Source organism: Nymphalis io, chromosome 29 (assembly GCF_905147045.1).
Source record: "Nymphalis io chromosome 29, ilAglIoxx1.1, whole genome shotgun sequence".
Taxonomy (NCBI): Eukaryota; Metazoa; Arthropoda; class Insecta; order Lepidoptera; family Nymphalidae; genus Nymphalis; species Nymphalis io.
In genome coordinates, this window is record NC_065916.1 from 5516255 (window position 1) to 5537623 (window position 21369).

The 21369-nt window shown below is 33.0% G+C and overlaps 1 protein-coding gene across 3 annotated transcripts in view; it reads right to left on the reverse strand.

Annotated features, from left to right (window-relative positions):
* The window catches only part of LOC126779485 (protein neuralized), a 41569-nt gene that overhangs the window by 8696 nt on the left and 11504 nt on the right, over positions 1-21369 (reverse strand). The window contains exon 1 of one of the 3 annotated variants that reach the window (XM_050503496.1): positions 18361-18770. The exons of 1 other annotated variant lie outside the window; for it this stretch is intronic. In XM_050503496.1, the coding sequence (XP_050359453.1) occupies positions 18361-18574 (214 nt within the window). In that variant the 5' untranslated portion in view covers positions 18575-18770. Of the gene's footprint in view, positions 1-7081; positions 7125-18360; positions 18771-21369 lie in introns of those variants that run through there. One more of the 3 variants, XM_050503497.1, reaches the window with a different exon arrangement.

Genomic DNA, 21369 nt, shown 5'->3' on the forward strand with positions numbered 1-21369 from the left:
AACGCGTGAATCTTAACCGATGATCGTGGGTTTAAACCCGGGCAAGCACCACTAAATTTTCATGTGCTTAATTTGTGATTATAATTCATCTCGTGCTTTGCCCAGCAGTGTACAAAAAAAAGTCTTATTTACTAGTATTGATTAATATAATTACAATACTAAAAACGCATAAAACAGTGCATTGAAGGTCTTAAGACACAAATATAAACGACATTAAATTTATCCCTATTTATAGTTTTAAAAGTTGAATATAATTTGTAATACATTAGTACTATAAAACTATATATATATATATATATATATATATATAAAGTAGTACTATAAAAGTTATACTGTGTCTATCAGCGTTACGCGTGTTATATACTAACAAAATCATGACAGGACGGAAATGTTAATACCAAGTTAACGACAGCAACAAGGAAGACAACTGGTACGAAACAAGACGAAGACAAAATTAAAAAAAAAAAAAAACATAAAATTTTGATAGTGACGCTGCCTGGAAATGATGATGGAAATGATACATACATTTAAAACTATGAACCGATGGGAAAATACAACAAACGCACAGATAACACATTTGTGAAGACTGTAAGACAAAAATAAAAAAAAATACTTAAGCTAAACTTAATTTATTGAATTAAATTATAAAACTTAAGAAAATACGTCAATTTATAACTTTGTACGGCTTCCTCATCCCCTCGCCCTACTTAAGACGGCGCTATTAAAAATACATTACACTCGATCTAAACTAGAAAACGATATAAAAAATATTCTAGAATTAATGTTATGTAATTTTAAACGCATGACGGAGTCTTCCTGCTCACTGCCCACCCTTTGGGGAGGGCAGGATGCGCTTGCGACCATGCGTGTCTCCGTGCTTTATGTACCAAACATGTTTTTTTTTTATATTCGCCGGGAGGGCAAATGACTCTACTCCACCTGATGGTAAGTGGTAGTAGAGTCCAAACGCGACGACGGCCAGTACAGACGGGAAAAACGTTCTGCACTAGCGGCCTTTGCCTTGCCGGCCCGCAAGATGCCTCTTCACGCCTCGTTTGAAGGAACCCGGGTTGTAAGAGGAGGGGAACACGTGAGCTGGTAAGGAATTCGATTTTTTGGAAGTGCGACAAAGAAAGGAGTTGCCAAATTTCTTTGTTCGCGATGGAATTGATGTCACAGTTAGGCGGTGACATCGAGAACCAGCTCGCGTGGACTTTAGAAGGAAGGGGGAAGCAGGATGTTTTTCTTTTGCATCGATGGAAAATGTATTAAATTTTTTTTTTATTAAACAAAATATCCGATTTATATTCTGTGATGATTAAAATTAATTTTGTATAAGACAACACACGCACAGGCAAATCTTATATACCCGACTTCATCAATCAATAAAAACAATTATATATAATCTTAATATTCTAATACAAACCTCCAAAGATTTATCCTTTGATCGTGTGGTATTAATGGAACATACAAAGGGGAATTCCCTATTTAAAATCGGCCTAAAAATCGAAATACCTAGACACCCCCGCATCTCACAGCTGCGGTTATGTCGTCAAACTCTCAAGGGGGATGAAATAATAAAGTGCGTATTGTTAACACTCTCGAGGGTAGAGAAAATAAAATAACTTAGGGGGCAGTGTAATCGTATTAATATCGTTTCGATTTTCTTCACTTGAAGTAATATTATCGATAGTTTAGAAATAGTAACTTAATAACAATTAATAAACTGTTTATTCTGAACATAAAAATGTCAAAATTTCTAATTTTATTCTGAAATACTTCCATTGCTTTGTCTCTAGCCCTGGAGAAGGGCTTCTTACCCGTTATTACCTTCTCAATAATAATTAAATTAAATCATGTTATCAATAATTGTGTTACATATGTATATCCTGCTATACAGACATTTTGTTCATTTGGTGACACACCGACAGCAGCGCCACCTACCGGGTCAAATCATCCAACCCATTAAAATATACACACAAAATTTCATCCAAATCGGTCTAACCGTTCAAGAGTTAGGTGAAACAAACAAACGTACAGAACTGCTGTTAATATATAAAACACTGCATCATATCTATCAAGCGATATTCTTGTTTACAATAATCTATATATGGATAACGAATTAATTACAAACAAAACGTTTTGTTTGTACGTCTTTACGTTCGATAACAAAACGTAAACAAAAACCTTTCAAGATACTCGTAAACAATTCATAATGTACCGATGGAAGAAATTACAGTTTCTGAAACGATTATCAAGAACAGACTAATTAATTTCCCAACAAGACAAGATCCAGTATTGTCATTGGTCGGTGGCAGTTATTGACGTCATAGGCGACCAATGAGCGTTGAGCGTTCGGCTGGATAAGATACATTTGTTTTTGATCAACGATTTATAAACTGAAGAAAATCTTAAGATTTTTTTCTTACCGCAAGAAATAAAGCAGATAATTATAAAAAGTATATATACATAATATATAACAATTATTACTGAAACTATGTGGCGAAGGCTACTATAGACTACATATCTACATATCATAGACTATATATGTAGTTAAGTTAATAACAAATACTTTATCTGTGGACCAAAATAGTAAATATATAACGAGTAACTCCGCTTGTCGAATACATAGTCTAAATTTAAACCGCATGAAACTGCGAAGCGCATCTTTTTATATAACAATATTATATAGTAAAACCTTCTCCGAAACGAGTTGTATTTTCTGTTAAAGTTCTATGTAAATTGGTTTAGTAATGTTTTTCAGTTAGATAACACAAAAAACACGGTCTCCTTATTTATTAATATAAATTATTTTTTATGTATTAATATATGTATGTTATATGCTGATAACATCTTGAGCGAATTGTTTATCTCAGTTAAGTTATCCTCGAAACGAACCGGACCGTGAAATAGCTTACATTTAAGGGCGCCATCTGCCTAATGAAATCTGGGGCCCTGGAGGGGCATAAATATTTCAAAGATAGAACATTCACTAACGTGAAAAATATACATTATTATCTATGTATAGATTAATTACTTAAACTATATATTTATTTATTTATTAAGACAAGCATTCTTGAAAGTTTTAATTAATAAACTTAATTACTTTTTGATTGTTATCTAGATACTATCCTAGAACTGTCAAAAAAACTTAATTACATTATTCATAAATGAAAGATCAAAAATTTGCCTATTTGTCGTTTGTTAGAAGACGGACGGACGTATTTATTACGGGTAATAATATCCGTTTTAATATTGGTATTAAAAAAAAAACTTTAGAGTAGGTCGTGATTAATGAAAAGATAACGCGTTGCAAAATCAATTTCAATTTTTTTTACGAGGCAAAGGCTCGTCTATGATGACTCGATAATTCAGCCAAATATACTAATTAATTAAAAAAAATAATATAGTAAACCAAGGAGTTAATAGATTTATTTTTAAAAAATAACACTCAGTCCAATTCTAAGCGTATCCAATGATATAATAGATTTAAAAAAAAAAAAGTTCTGAATTATTTTTAATCTGGCGTAAAACTCTACGGCTCACATCGGTCACGGTTTCTGGACGGGTCTATGACCTTCCTGTGTTGCCTGATCAGTGGAATGGAAACTACCATAGTTGTTTTTGTATGAATATATTTTAAAAGAAACAACTTCAACATTTCATACAAGCATTACAGAAAAATAATATTAATAAATCTTATAATATGTATAATCAAAAGCGTTTTTTTTTTAAGTAGCATGATTAACACGTCCAAGGTCTTTACACAGACAGTTTTTGTCTCGAATGATCTTTCTCTGTCTTAAAGCTAAATTTATGACTTGAGACTAACAAAGAAAAACGAACCCTTAAAGGGAGGATCGCACAAAGAGATCTATTTTGAACCCATGAGTCACGGACGTGGAGAATTTTCTAGAACAATAAGGAAAACTTTTAGACATACCTTTAGTGTGAGACTTTACAATAGGGATTTGTGCAAGCCCAAAGGTAGGTAGCACCTACTCGTAAGATATTCTACCGCTACATGGCATTACTTAGTCTTCCTGTTTTGGTTTGAAAGGAGCCAGTCTAACTACAGACACTAGGGATATCTTAGTTTCCAAGGTTGGCAGCGGATTGGCGATGCAAGGGACGGTTAATATTTCTTACAGCGCCAATGTCTATGCGCTATGATGATCATTTACCAACAGGCAGTTTTATATACAAAAAATATTTAAAGCATTTACTTTAAAACAAGTAAGATATGTATTACGATTCACTATTAGAAATTTGGCCAAATCTTGGCCCAAATATATTAATACTATGCAAATATATATTATATATTAAAGTACTAATTTATTTATTTATTTGTTATAATATTGAGGTTAGATATATAGTCTTTGATTTCAAGTTAGTATGTAGTTTATGTTAATTCTTAAGAAAAAACACTATGTATATAATCTGTAATTTATATTTAACCTCTTTTGTGTTATAAATATTATTTAATTTATAATCAATGAGTTATCTACAACCTTCAAATTAAATTATCTTTTTAGGATGTTATAACCATTATCTTTGATATAAAACATATTTAACTCAATCACATATTATATCAGTTTTTTTTTAGTAAAAAAAAAAAGAAAATTAATTTATGGCTTAAAAAATTGGACCTTTGCCTTCACTAAATAAAAAAACTAAAGTTTTTTTAGAAGCAACGCCATACTAAGACAATTGTAGTAATATACAACTGAAAGTAGACGGTTAATCGAAGCGTGACGCTCTAAAAAGCCAACACGCGTGATACAAATTGCCCACGCTAAACGAAAGAGACAGAGATGATGCTTTATGAGCGAGATAGCATAATGACATATGAGAAGTTGAGAAATAGTACTTAAATGAATAGTGTGCGACGTCATATGCAATTTTTCTGGTAACAATAAGCAGATATATATAATAAATTGGTTAAAACAAAATGGCGGCTTATAACAGTTTCATTTTATCATGTTAGCAACAGCTTAAAACTTAATGAAATAAAAATATAAAGTTCGTTTTATTTCTATGATGCTATTATTATTAATAAATGCATTTCTAAACTAAGATGTACATTATTAACTCCGAATCCCCGTGGGCCAACGCCATGTGTGGGACATTTGTTCATTATCTGTGACACCCCCGCGTTCAAAGATGGCTCCCGCTTTGTTATATTTTAGGCGGGAAACTCCATCTTTGATTCCCTTCTTGACAATGACATATGACAGTTAGCAGAGAAATCAAAAACGAAAATCTTTATCATTATGAAAAAAAAATAACACTAATATATAGGTTGTATTTTTTTTCATTTATGGTTCAACGAAGTTTGTATGTAGAAATCAGTCCCGCATCCGAGATAACCACAACCACGGGAAACGGATGCTGGTATCTTGTGATGGTCATAGGATGTGAAACGTAACACGTTCCAACGACAACTTTATTCATTTCAACTTTTTAAATATACTATTACAATTAATTTGTTTTTATTATGTTATAATATATTTTAAATTAAGGATCCATAATTTTATACGTGTGGCAGAATATGTAGGTATCTTTGCGATGTTTTTCTTAAGATATGAATTAAAAATACAAAATAAGTTTATTACAATTATCAATCGGTTTAATTTTATACATGTTTTTTGCAGTTGGTTCTTACGTCTATGTACATCCTGTTATTGCACATAATATATTATGAAACTTTGAATTAAAAATTACTTAATACAGGAAGGAAATAAAGATAATAATATCAGTGAACAAAAAAAAACATTTTGATTCAATTTTTAGAACACGTAAAACTTAACCGAAGATTATATGTTCAAATATATGTAGGCAAGCACAACTGACTTGTCATGTGCTTAGTTTTGTGAAGGAAAATATCGTTATACCCGCCTTTGTCAGATGACGTTCTACCACGTGTATCCATTGGTATTATTTATTTTCCTCGTGCTCCTATCGAGGTCACACGTAAAACATCCCTCATAATAAATAAGTAAAACAATATCAGGAAGCATTCGTCGGATGCGATTCTGCCACATATATAATAAGTATTCACAAAACCACATACGAGCAACTCGGTGATATAGATAAATACAAAATAATCATTCCGAATATATGACAAGAGAGACATTATTGTAAAACAGAAAAACCATAGACAATAATATATATTTTCTTCTTCTTTTTTTTTTTTAAACATTTTTACGGTCTCAAAACGAGCCCATGTACTTCTCACGGTTGAGTTATTATAAAAACTAGTCTCACTTTTAAAACAAACCCAGAACAATGTTAATAATTACGCTCATTAGAAAGAATGATGATGCTATGATCTTGAAAGGCAGAATGACTTGTATTGTTGCGTATTAAATGAATGATAACGAATGAATGAATGGAAAATAATAACGTATAGTTTAAAATCTTAATAATGTATAATCAATATAAATTCGACATTAAAAGTCATAAAATATATATAATGAGAAAAATTAAGCATGCATGTATGTTAGTAATGTATGATTAAAGTTACATATATATCTAGTATATAACATATCCTTTACATATAGTTATCAACAAATATCAACCTAAAACTAGTTTAACAAAATATTTTAAACACGATAATAAAACATAATTTTATCACAATTGCCAAGTGTTCGTAGTACCTACATATGTATGTATGTATATATATATCGTGGGAAATGATCGAGCGTGCCTCCGAGAACTCGAAAAATTATCAACACCGTCCGTATCACTGTCAAAATAAAATACAGATTAAAATATACGGCGTTTGAAGTTAAATTTATTTCGGAGAAATTTAAGACGCGTTATAATTTCAGTTCGTGATTTAATATTCATTTATTACAATTTATACATTATAAAATTGTTTTTTTTTTCGTTATATTTTTATAGGCAATGAAAACTAAACAAATTCCTTGTTATGTACATATGATTAATAGAAATAATTATATTAATATTAATAAATTTCAAAAGAAACCGAGCATTTGGACTAGAGGGTAAGAGGTCACCTTAGCCCATGAATACTGCAAGAACTACAAACAACTCCTAACATCTACATAGCACTCACCCAGCCCGGTCTGCACAAAACCCCCACCGGTAAAATCCATCCTTGACGCAAAGTGAGAGGTGACCAAGTTCAAACTCGTATGGAAGGTACTGACTACTCATTCGCAAGCTATTCTAATGGCAAAGAGCAATATTCCGTCTAAAACAAAGAGTAAGTCACACGTGTAGGCTACGTCATAAGATACAAAAGATATTAGATAATAGGGCTGGCAACACTCACACTATAAATGACTAAGGGCTCGTATTATAAAGACTATAAAGACAAAGGTACAAAATTATAATTCCATTTATTTTTAACTGTAAAATTTATTAAACCTAAATAAACCTTATCTATAATCACTAATGATAAATGCTTAACAATTATATAATCAAATTTAAACATTTAAAACACGAAAGTCATTGAGTATTTTCGAACAAAATTTTACTTTATAATGTTACCACAACACATACGCTTTAATGATTCATCAGCCGTGGGAAACGATTTGAAAGGGATCAATTCTATTTGTAACGTTCTTATGCTTTTAATTTTAAGGTCGAAAATCGTGTAAGCGAATATATAACGATGGACGAACTTGGAGCTTTTTTTTATAGGCGTAATTGTTTAAATATACCATTTAACTTTCGACGCAATATAATTTGTATACGGTAATGCTATAACATTACTATAGTAAAATTTAATGTTATTAATAATTTTGATAGTTTCTAGACGTTATTTTCGGTCATATAGATGTTTTAAAAAGATAAACAAGTCATTTTGAACACAACTATAATTACATAAGGAGAACAATAGAGAAACAATTACATATATTGAAGCAACATTTACTTATAAAGTTAGAAGCAACCCGTCTGAAATTGATATTCAACGAGTGTTTAAGCTGTACAGTGTAACCACACAGATAAACACTGCTACTAATCATTACCCTCCATTAAATTAGCTATTAATCTATAAAAAAAGGCAGTATAATGCACACAAGATCACGATAAAACAGTACCAGGATAACATAAACACGAACAAGTAAAAAAAAAAATAGACAACGAAGAGGAATAACGGTTAAGCATCCGTTTCCCACGGCGTAATTGTCACTTGGACGATGTACTCTTTACTTGGTCGGCCATTTTGTTTATTTTTTAAAACATTTTATTGTTTTTTTTTTTTTTTAATTTAATGAAATATTCAATTGGTGAAAATAACATACATATATTCAAGTCTTAGTAACATAGAATTATGAATATCAAATCTTATTGTTAGTGAATAATAATAATAAGATGCTGACAAAAAACTCGTCCTTACTGCTATTACAATAAGAGCCAAACAAATGCGTAATACTAGTTAGACAGGTTATCCTTTATTTTTAATTATTAATACCGTGGGAAACGGTCTCACTTTCGTTATTCGCTGTTGTTTTAATTTTTATAAATACAGATACAAAAACATTTTTACAAAACCTTCAAGCTTGTTCTTACCAAACAAGGTTAGAACACTTACCATAAAACCTATTTCGGGCCTATTCCGACACATTTATAATCTGTAGCGCGTTTCATATGAAAAAATGAATGCATTAACTGTCGCATTAAATCAAAGAAAAATATTTTGTGTACGTCAAGAATATCTAACAATTCCATCGCGCATAGATGATATCAAGACGTGTTTTGTTTCACAATCGCCTTTCCCAGAGGCATCCTTACACATTAAAACGATTAAACAAAATCAAACCTTATCCAAACAACTCAAAGTCTATATTAACGTCACGCATATTCTTGTTTACATAAAGCACTAACCACTTTCATTAGTAAATCTTTGTATTATGCTCATTGTATTTAGGTATTATTTATCATTTCCAAAATTACTTCAAGTAAAAAAATAATATCAAAATTAATTGCCATTTTAAAAAGGCATTTGCAACTTTTTAAAAGAAGTCGTTCGATTTTTAATTACAATGAATTACACGCTTTAAGTGCATTAATATTGTGTCTAAAATAGTGTAACGCATTTTGACAAGTAACTGTTTACGTAATTAGAACGCTGGAACTATAGCCATCTCGCCTGCTCTCACCTGTGGTCACAGCTCGCGTCACGCTCTAACGCTCTCACGGATCGTGGGAACCTCACCTTTCGGTGCGATGTATCGATTCATTCTGTCATCGGATACCGATTTTAATTCGGGACTTCTATAGTCTATTGCCGTTTAATCGACAGGACCCACGAGTCCCATTTTTTTTAAATCTTTGTAATATTGAGGTATCACGTCTTTGTTTATTTTACCAACTGTGTGCTATCATCTATCTATTCTATAATAGACAAACAATAAAAAAACGATGTTAACAAAAAAAAAAATATATATATATATATATATATATATATATATATATATATATCACGGTCATACAAACCTAAGTACCAGGAGATTATAAGCCGTGAAGAGATTCATGGAACGCTTCCTTCTACAATTTATTTTCCCGCAGTAAACCACTTTCCGTCCAATACGTGAAATACCTTTATTACGTTCACACGCTTTCATTAAAACCCTTTACGGAGAGAAACCAAACTAGTAAAATTATATTTAGCTATAAATTCGATTAATTGTTTCTTCATATTGAGAATTTTCATATTCATGATGAGACGAGATTAGATTATGGTTTAAATTATCATAATAAAAAAAAATCACCTACCTGTCTATACAAATACCACATCAACCTAGATCAAATTCAAATTTCGAATAACTTTAGCAACTTTTTTTTTATATTTGTTCATTCAGGTACTAGGCGCTCATAACGCAGTAACAGGTGAAATGGACATTTGAGCAATGTGCCGGAAGCAGAACATCTTGCAATTGTAATACAAAAGAATTAGCGATTCAAAACGTGTATACAAATGACAATTTATGTAAATTAGGTGAAAATACAATTTACAACTCTATTTCCTTAAGCTTAAGGATTAAAACAAATGCATATTCACTTTTCCTGTACCATACTGACGTCTCGATTCCCACGCGCCGCTTCGGAGAAGTTCGAATTTTGAAAAATTTTTCAAAGGGTTACCATAAACATCTGGTTGCCGGATCATTATTTTTAAGCAAAAAGTTTCTTTTATTCCATTTCCTTATCGGTTATTGTGGGAAAATGTAGAACCAGTTTTAATGTGTTTGCCATATAATAAATTTATTTCAATATTTAAATTTTTTAGCTTAAAAAAAACGGAAAACGGGTTTAACTGGCCCACGATAAAACTGCATTTTTTAGTATGTATACATTGTAAATAAGGTCATACATAATAAAACAATCTAAAACGTTTTTAATGTAGTTTTATAATAATTTATACATTATAATTACGCATACGTATATTTGGAAGATTATAACGTAAAAGGAAATTGTGATCTGAATAAATTGGATAACAAAGCGCTTGCGTACATCATTACAATCATCTAGTTTAAACAATAAAAAGAACTAGAATATCAATTTATATTTAAACAGTAAAAAGTTACTTCCCTCATATTAAGCTAAAAGAAATTCCGTTCGATATATAAAAAAAACAGTAATATTTATTCCTATTACGCCGCTAGGCAATTATTGTAATAATATTATGTTCTCATGTTAGTTAATATGATTCTTAATGAGAAATAAAGTTTCTTTAACCTGTATTTCCTTCTAATATTAAAATAATTTTAAATATGCAATTCGTTTAAGAGAATTGATAGCGTTCTGTGATAGCAATCTAAAGCAAACACTCCTTTATTAACCACGTAACGTAATACACTAAGTAAAATGGCAACATTACGTAACAGCCCATCCCGTAACGACTATTCTCGTAAACTCATCCCACGACCCGGTGACCTCTCGCCAAACGCAAAACCTGCTAGAGCCTTCTGATTTCCTGGTACTTGACTTATGTAGAAAAATTGTAACTACTATATATATATATATATATATATATATATATATATATATATATATATATATATATATATATATATATATATATATATATATATATATATAAATATAAACTACAACAAAGATAAAAAAGATAGGCTAGGCTGCCTATGATTAATGTCACTTACTTAATAAAAAAAATTAAAAACAAACTTCAGTAAGCTTGTTTTTATTGTAAATACAATTATAAAAAAAACACATTAAATTGAAAATGTTTTTGAAGTCGGCTACAATAAAAAAGGAAATATCACAAAATTCAACAGATTTCATCAAAAAACCGTGAAAATTCGGTCAATTCATTCATCATAACGGTAACAATTTCTTCTCGCTCTAAGATCACAATAAGATAAACTTTTAATGAAGTCAAAATAATATACAGCAACATACTGGTGGTAGGGCTTTGTGCAAGCTCGTCTGGGTAGGTTACCACCCACTCATCAGATATTCTACCGCAAAACAGCAGTACTTGGTATTGTTGTGTTCCGGTTTGAAAGGTGAGCCATTGTAATTACAGGCACAAGGGACATAACATCTTAGTTCCCAAGGTTGGTGGCGCATTGGTGATGTAAGCGATGGTTAACATTTCTTACATTGCCAATGTCTAAGGGCGTTTGGTGACCAACCATCAAGTGGCCCATATGCTCGTCCGCCTTCCTATACTATAAAAAAAAAAAATACAGACAACGCGATATACGAATAATAATAAATAGTTAGAAAAGATGAAACTTTTATTACGCTTACAACTCACCGCTATAATACATTTCAAAATATCGTGGGCAATAAAACGACGGTAAATAGGGCCTATCGAAACTTAAGCACCGTTCACACTGAGCTTCATCGCTTTGTTTTAAAGCTTATCTGTAAACCCACTACAACCGATAAAATATGAAAACGATTTATATGTAACTGTCCTAGAATACTATCGCGTACTCTTTCTGTAGCGCTTATTTAGAGTGAACAGAAAGATACGAAGTGAGAATGGTATCTACAGCAGTGAACGTTAGGCCTATCTTCAAGCAATTACAAAGACAAGACAGCAACAACCGTAGATCACGCACGATTCGAATTTCGAAGACCGATTCAGCGCTAATGATCGTGAGAAACGGTCGAAGAATTCTCGGCGTTCCAAAAATTTCGAAATTCGAACGTCCCTTTAAATGTTACCAGTTTTCATCGAAATTTTGGAGCATTTAAGATACTAAATTCCTATAACTAAATTATGAGTAGTTTTTATTGAATTCCACATTTAAATTCAAAATAGGAATACATAATGGCCGTTAAGAATTACCGTTCAGTCGTTATCTAACTTCGCAAAATGTAAAATATTTTTTCAATGGCTTTCAAGGCGATAAACTTAATCCATGTCGAATGTATCCATCTGCTGTATCTATCTCTTTCATGTATATAGGAATACACCAGTGTATGTATCGGGCAGCTGTCTGCAATAATAGTAACCTTTACAAGGGATGGAAGATGGGAAATTATTCGTGGATGATAAGGACAAACGATTTAAGAAAATGTTAGTACGACAGCTGATATCGATATTTTTTTCTAATAAATTACACCACGAACGAAACACGTACCAAAGTTACATGAACACATTTTTATATAAACCTTATATACTATTTATATATTTAGTTGAATAAAAGAACAAAGAAATAATTATTTAACCAATATATCTTGTTTTAAAACAATCAACATAAAAAATAACCTGTTTTTATTAACTAGCTACCCTCCATAGGTTACCCCATACATAAACTTATCCCTTTAAGTTACCTTATTAAACAAACTTATATTCCAAATCAATTTTCTAGACTTCTTTTTTTATTGTATTGTCAGGCGGTTGGGCAATTGGGCCACCAGCTCTTAAGTGGTCACCACCACCCATAGACATTGGCGCTATAAGAAACATTAACAATTCCTTTCATCGCCAATACGCTAGTTGTGCCTGTAGTTACACTGGGTCACTCACCCATCAAACCAAAACGGAACAATACTATGTATACCCAACCGTTTAGCAGTAGAATATCTATAAATATAAATTGTTATTGGGCTATTCCTAACGGTGTGGGACATCAGCTTGAGGGTATGACAGTAACCGGAGGGCTTACAACGGACGCCTGTCGGCTTGTCGTATACCGTTTAGCTATTAAACTAATGTACATATAATCTTCAATCCATCTACATTCATATATATCATCATATCACACTGCTGGGCTAAAGGCCTCCTCTTCTCTTTTTGAGGAGAAGGTTTTGGAGCTTATTCCACCACGCTGCTTCAATGCGGGTTGGTGGAATACACGTGAATTTCAATGAAATTAGACACATGAAGGTTTCCTCACGACGTTTTCCTTCACCGTCAAGCACGAGACGAATTATAATCACAAATTAATCACATGAAAATTCAGTGGTGCCTGCCCGGGTTTGAACCCACGATCGTCTGGGCCATCTCGGCTCTATCATATCTAATAAAATGGCAATTTAAAATTGCTTCCAAGAACCTTTATAAATTTTTTTACGTCTCCGCCATCTTTGATTCGTTTGCTCATCTGTTATCGTACTATAAATACATTACATTCATTTAACAATCCCGAGTGTTTTAACGTATATATTTGCACATAAATTATATTTAATATCGAAGACTTTAGATTTATTATGTGATCATTGTACTAAATAACTGCATTTTTAATATTTTCATTATACAAGCATTATTGTCGCGATAATAACCACCATTTTACGGTAAAACGAGAATAGATTATGAAAAAGAGTGGACCCAGCACAACCACTCTGAATTGGATGTGACGGTCGATTGTATGGAACAAAAAATCTGTCAAATTTAGGCTGAAAATTTAGGTAAGAAGCCGATCGGAACTCGAGCTGGTTATACCGTGACAGGATTGAGGATATTTGAGGATGTGACTAGAGTGTGACGCTTTCAAGGCTAAACCGCTGAACCAATTTTAATAAAATTTGGTATGAAGCCAGCTTGAACCCCAAGGACGGACATCGGCTACTTTTTTTACCTAATACCCACCCCTTTCCCCCAACACGCGGGCGAAACTACAGGCGAATACTAGCTTAAGTAAAAATCATATATTAAGCATACTCCCCGTTTTAGTAGTCGCGTTAAAATTAGTACGTGTTATCAGTGTACAGGAGCTTATCACGAGATTTGCTGTCTCGTTCATTTATATGGAAACTTTTGCTTCGTCTCCCTTACTCTCATTCTCAAATGCCAGCTGTTTTGCAACGGGACACCAGGGGCGTGCGCTTGCGCAGACGGACAGGGTTGTCAAGCACACTAAACAAGACAACGTGTTTTTTTTTAATAATATACATTACACGTTCACATTTTCGTATATTTTAAATATAGAACGGTGTAAAACAATATACAGCAGAAATTGTATGTACTCACACAAACATATTATAAGTAAGAATATAAATGAAGAAAATTAAGTAGTTCTTTTTTTTATAGAATAGGAAGGCAGACGAGCGTATGGGCCTGATGGTAAGTGGTCACCAACACCCATAGACATTGGCATTGTAAGAAATGTTAACAATCGCTTACATCACCAATGCACCACCAACCTCGAGATGTTATGTCCCTTGTGCCTTTAATTACAGTGGCTCACTCACCCTTCAAACCGGAACACAACAATACCAAGTACTGCTGTTTTGCGGTAGAATATCTGATGAGTGGGCGGTACCTACCCAGACGAGCTTGCACAAAGCCCTACTACCAGTAAGTTCATACTTATTGATATATAAGTAGATATTTTAATATACCTATTCACCATAAATTGGTTATTTCTGATGTCAAATAATGTATTAAGTTCAACTGGCAACCCTAACACAGTCAGCTGCTTACACAAGGTTCGATTTTCAAAAGACGAGCACAGCTGTCTTGAGCTCTTAAACTTTTTTAAAGACGACCTTCTCGAGGCTAAAGCCCGCATACGGACGAATGCGAGTTCATAAAACTTAGATACAATATTAAGTGAAAAAAAAAAAATATTGCATGAACATGATCTTTGTACAACAAAACAAAATGCCGAACAAAAATTTCCTTTGTTCATGTAAATTAAAAAAAATAAAACGTGTCCCATATATTCATAATGGTCTAAGCTTGAACCATAACAAATGTAGAAGGCAGTACGATTTCCCTTTAACATTCACAAAGCGTACTAATAGCTCTTTCACGACATACAATCGAACAAAATAAAAATTATAAGAGCACGACTTATAAGAAAGCAACACCTACACATGAGTATTACAAACAATAAAATAAGAAAAACCATTTTTAAATCGAGAACGTCAAAAATTCAGCTGATTAAATCAATTTTTTTTTTTCGTATCTTTCGTTAATGAATTAAAGACATCATATACATTCTGCCAAAACATAAAATAAAAAGAAGGTCTGATTTATTAAAAAAAAGAACTTCAAGCTATTTTGAAAATAACTATTAAGACTTTCAAATACGTTCAAACACCAATCCGAATTTATTAATTAATTATTTAACAGTAAAAACAGTAACAGTAACAGCCTGTTAATGTCCCACTGCTGGGCTAAGGCCTCCTCTCCCTTTTTTGAGGAGAAGGTTTGGAGCTTATTCCACCACGCTGCTCCAATGCGGGTTGGTGGAATACACATGTGACAGAATTTCGATGAAATTAGACACATGCAGGTTTCCTCACGATGTTTTCCTTCACAGAAAAGCACGAGATGAATTATAACAGAAATTAAGCACATGAAAATTCAGAGGTGCTTGCCCGGGTTTGAACCCACGTTCATCGGTTAAGATTCACGCGTTCTTACCACTGGGCCATCTCGACTTCTAATTATTTAAGCCAACACGGATTCTATATGACAGAACTGAAACATTTATCCTTTTTAAAACTGACTAATGAGAAAGAGATAGCGATACTACATGTATAATTATAACAATAACCACGAATAGAAATAGCCTGTAAAGCTTTCAAATATCAAAGATGGCGTCTATGGAGAACATTGATATAAAAAAAACCCTTGATATATAAAAAAGGTTTTTAGAGAACATTACACCACGCTGTTACTATGCGGGGTGGTATATAAATTATAAACGAAAATTAAGCACTTGAATACAGCGCTATTCGGATTTGAACCCGTAATATTAGGCAAAAAATACATGTGTTCTACACTGTGTCATTAGAGTCAAATACTAAAGGGGACATACGTCTCTATGCCCGAAACTCGGTAATTAAACAATTCCAAAGTACATCTGGTGTAGGCGACTTCCGGTAATGTTTCCTCGACATCTGGCCGATTTGTATTATTTCGCATTTTTAGTATTTTTTTTTTTACGTTTTAAAGTCACGTTTTTCTTTATATTCAAAACACAAAAGAGGTTTTTATCTACATAGTTATAAAACCTTTATAGGATTTTTATAATTAATTTTAATAATGACGTAAATTATTAAATCACCCATTAAGTAATATTTTAATTAGTATAATATTACGAACAATTGAAAATTGACAATTAACAAATTACTTACTTGTTTTTTAATCCATGAAAACTTTTATCATCGACCTCTTTTCTCAATAAGTAAACTCAATTAAAAACATAAGTTATATAAACTAGCAAGGTGTAACAGCAACAAGCAGCTGTTTAAAAAAATAAATAAAAAACAAAGGCAGGTGGCACGCGTCTTGATGACCAAACTTCATTACTACACAAGTCTTGTATAAATGCGAAATACCATACGTTTTCAAATAATATAATATACCTATATGGTAAAGAATGTTTAGGCTTTTTCTTAATGTCTTGGCCTCGTAGACGTTTATTAAAAAAAAAAAAAAAAACTATTTCGCGTGCAATATTTCATTTATTGATTATTTACTATTAAAATACCTTAAGCATCTATATACGCTTTGGTAAATGAGTATATTGTTCAAAATCATTATTTAAACTATTATATACTTTATAGACAACCATGACACACAAGTCATTTGACTACATAGAACGTTTATGTATCGTAATAATACATATAACTCTAATGGTTTAAGCGGCATACGCTGGTAAAGCTCCTAGTCGCCATGTTTTTTCCGACATCTTCAACATTTGTAATATTCAAATATTAAAAGAAAGAAGACGCAAAACTCACAAGTGAAATAATAAGGTAATAAATCAAAATAACATATAAAATTAAACAAATAATAAAATAAGTAACAGAAACTTCTTCAAAACATTCCTAAAATTAAATTTATTAAAATGAAATATATAATAATTAATAAACAGTTTTTTGTACTGGGTACACACACAGACACACAAATTAAGCACATAAAAATTCAGTCGTGCTTGCCCGGGTTTGAACCCACGATCATCGGTTAAGATTCACACGTTCTAACCACTGGGCCATCTCGGCTTAACTAAAGCGGTTTGGACCTTATTCCACCACGCTGCTCCAATGCGGGTTGGTGGAATACACACGTGGCAGAATTTCAATGAAATTAGACACATGCAGATTTCCTCACGACGTTTTCCATCACCGTCAAGCACGAGATGAATTATGAACACAAATTAAGCATATGAAAATTCAGTGGTGCTTGCCCGGGTTTGAGCCCACGATCATCGGTTAAGATTCACGCGTTCTAACCACTGAGCCATCTCGATAAGAAGATACAATTAATTTAATTAATTAAAATATGTCAGTCTCCGATAAACGATTACACGAGAACCCAAAATGGCACGCACACGTGACTTGTTAAGGCAAAGACATTACAATATGAAAAAAACCAACTCACCGAAATCTTTTTTATTCAAATGATAGTATTCCATATCGCCCTAACCATATCATCACTATTTTGATAACTAACGAACGAATTAAAACACAAATCAGATATTTAAAATTAACTGTTAACGTTACAGCTGAATAATAAACGAAAAAAAAATCATCTACCCTACACGTGGGACTAAAATTTTATAGTATATTTTTAATTCTTGCAACACTTCTATATAATAATAATAAATATCTTTATCGGTGTATTCTTTATAACATTTGTATAATAGCATGAATTATTATATTTATATTTATATTATAAACTTATAATTGCATATTTATTACTAATATAATTTTTTTCGTAAAGGGGATTTTTGCTAAAATAATTTTTACGCGACATATTGTTACCGTTAAAAGAAAAATAAATCGCTGGTTTTACCTACAATCATCTACATAACCGTTAAAAACGGTTAACAACTGTCAATATTACGCTATCATTGAAAATAAAATAGTATTATTTTCATTGTTGACTTAAAATATGAATATATTTATATTATTTACATATTTAAATAAGTATATACGTATAATTCTTACCTAGCCCGATTTTCTTCTTAATCTTTTTCAGGACCTTCATTTTCGATCCTTTCTTGTCCTTAACCGGAGTAGTTTCCGGTTCCAATGCCATTGGAGGCAGAACCAAAGTCTGAGGCGGCATCGACACCCCGTGTCCCGAAGCCCGAGGGCAAGCTGGGCAATGGCACGACCCTCTCGCCTGCCTCAGACTCATACAACTGCTTACACCCATCATTTATACGGTTTAAAGCAAAACGAATTAAAATATATTTTAAATATTTAATCCTTAATTCATATCAAACATTTCCACAAGTCACGAAACTTTAATACACGATTTGTTTCAGTCACGTTAACACTTCACGCGTTATTTACGTTTAATTGAACACGATTATTTACGACGAGACGCGAGAGACGTCCGCACACGACGGGGCCTACCGGCGGAGTGACGGTACGACGCTGAACGCAAAGCTCCAAGTGCCGGGAACGTTATAAACATTGGTAACAGCTGCACTTGCTTGCTAAACAAAAATGAAATTGAGCTTTAATATTATAGCAAAAGAGCTGCAATTCAATTAATTGTTGTACTACAAAAAAGCCATTTTAGCATTTGACAGCAGATGCGCACGCATAGCAGCCCTTAGGCCGGCTGTCTCTTTTCATTCGGATACAAGTGAAAGGGATAGATTAATTTCAGTGGAACATCTCGGTGGAGGGTTAGATGTTTAGGGTTCCTTTTTTAAAGAGCGAGTGAAGCTTTTTGATAAGGCATTTTACAACACTTAAAATTTCTATCAATGATTCTATTGATTCATAAAATGTTTAAAAAAATGTTTATTAAGTAAAGTTTTAATTAAGCTTTACATTGCTTTTTTATAACATTCTTTTATTTGAACCATTAGTTCTAGATAGTATAAAAACCGGCGTCAAATGTGTGTGCAAAATTCCAGCACAGTTCAATCAGTTGGAACTATTTGAAACTGATTCAAAAAGTCACTTGAAAATTTCGGCCCACACATGACTGAAATGGCTCAGTGGCAAGACGTGAATCTAAACCGAAGATTACTGGTTCAAACCGGGTGAGCACCATTAAAGTTACATGTGATTAAATTGTGTTTTAAGACATCGACAGAAAAACTGCATCGATGTCTATTGGCGGTGTTGACAACTTACCATCAAGTAGCCCATTCGCTCGTCCGCCTTCCTATTCTATCTATAAAAAAAAGAAACTACGGCCTGTTCTGTATCTCTGAGAACATATATGAAATATATCACGATAATCTGTTGAGTAGTTAAAGCGATTTTTTTTTTTTTATAGAATAGGAAGGCGGACGAGCATATGGGCCACCTGATGGTAAGTGGTCACCAACGCTCTTAGACATTAGCATTGTAAGAAATGTCAACCATCGCTTACATATCCAATGCGCCACCAACCTTGGGAACTAAGATTTTATGTCCCTTGTGCCTGTAATTACACTGGCTCACTCACCCTTCAAACCGGAACACAACAATATCAAGTATTGCTGTTTTGCGGTAGAATATCTGATGAGTGGGTGGTACCTACCCAGACGAGCTTGCACAAAGCCCTACCACCAGTAATAAAGCAGTGATAAAGCGTAACAATCAAACAAACAAAAAAACACTCACTTATGCTTTTATAATATAAGTTAAAATGGTAAGTACATAATAACTTGCTACGTAGATTCTACGTAGAGCCATTCTGTTTTAATCAACGCTATATACCTATTTAAATTTCAATATAAGGAACCTTTTCGCCATAAACGATTCGATATTAACGTTTTCATTGTTTCAGCATCCGTGAATGATGGCCATTGAAGCTAATTTTAGATTCTTTGTTACGACTCGGGTTCCGTTTCAGATTTTAATATCAAATCTTCGTTAAATTAGCTCGAATGATTCAGGACAGTGTGTCGAATTGCAGATGTGCAAATGGGCGACCTGGTCACCTTCATAATCTGTGCACTGTCAGGCCATTCAAGAGTCAAAAATCTTCATTCAATATAGAAGCGTTACACTTACTTATTGATTGTCATAAATCTACCACCGGTTCGGAGATAAACAACTCAGAAGCAAGAAGAACCGACCAAAGAAAGAAACACTTCCTTATATAACAAAGCACTAAGTTTAGATCGATGTAATAAGGATTAGAAAAATCAGCCGATTAGTGTCCCACAACTGGGCCAATAATAGGATCTCTAGAAGATTACACTTTTCAAGTCTCTTATAAATTCTAAAGCTCTTCTGGGTAGGTACAACCCACTCATCAGATATTCTACCGCAAAACAGCAGTAATTGGTATTGTTGTGTTCCGGTTTGAAGGGTGAGTGAGCCAGTGTAATTAAAGGCACAAGGAACATAAAATCTTAGGTCCCAAGGTTGATGGCGCATTGGCAATGTAAGCGATGATCAACATTTCTTACAGTGCCAATGTCTAAGCGCGTTGGTGACCACTTACCATCAGGTGGCCCATATGCTCGTCCGCCTTCCTATTCTATATAAGAAAAAAAAAGACTACACGATCCGAAATCCTCACCGAGAGTCATCAACACTTAACCCCGTATTCGTCACCAAGGAAGTCATGACTTATTAGAATTAATAACTTAATCGAGCCAATTAAGTAATTGAGAGAACTGGGATATGGACATTCGTTGTAATTTGTTAGTTAACCGATTACGTTAAGTTATGTTTTGTGTTCTAACGATATTCGGGGAATCTAGTCTACCTTTCTACAAATCGCCTTCTAATAACATTATTGTATTTCGGTTTCAAGGGTAAGGTGAGGGTGGGTCAGTGTGATTATAAGAAAATGAAAATTCTACCGATACGATACGGCACGAAATTCTTTTTTTTTTTTATAGAATAGGAAGGCGGACGAGCATATGGGCCACCTGATGGTAAGTGGTCACCAAACGCCCTTAGACATTGGCATTGTAAGAAACGTCAACCATCGCTTATACCCAATGCGCCACCAACCTTGGGAACTAAGATTTTATGTCCCTTGTGCCTGTAATT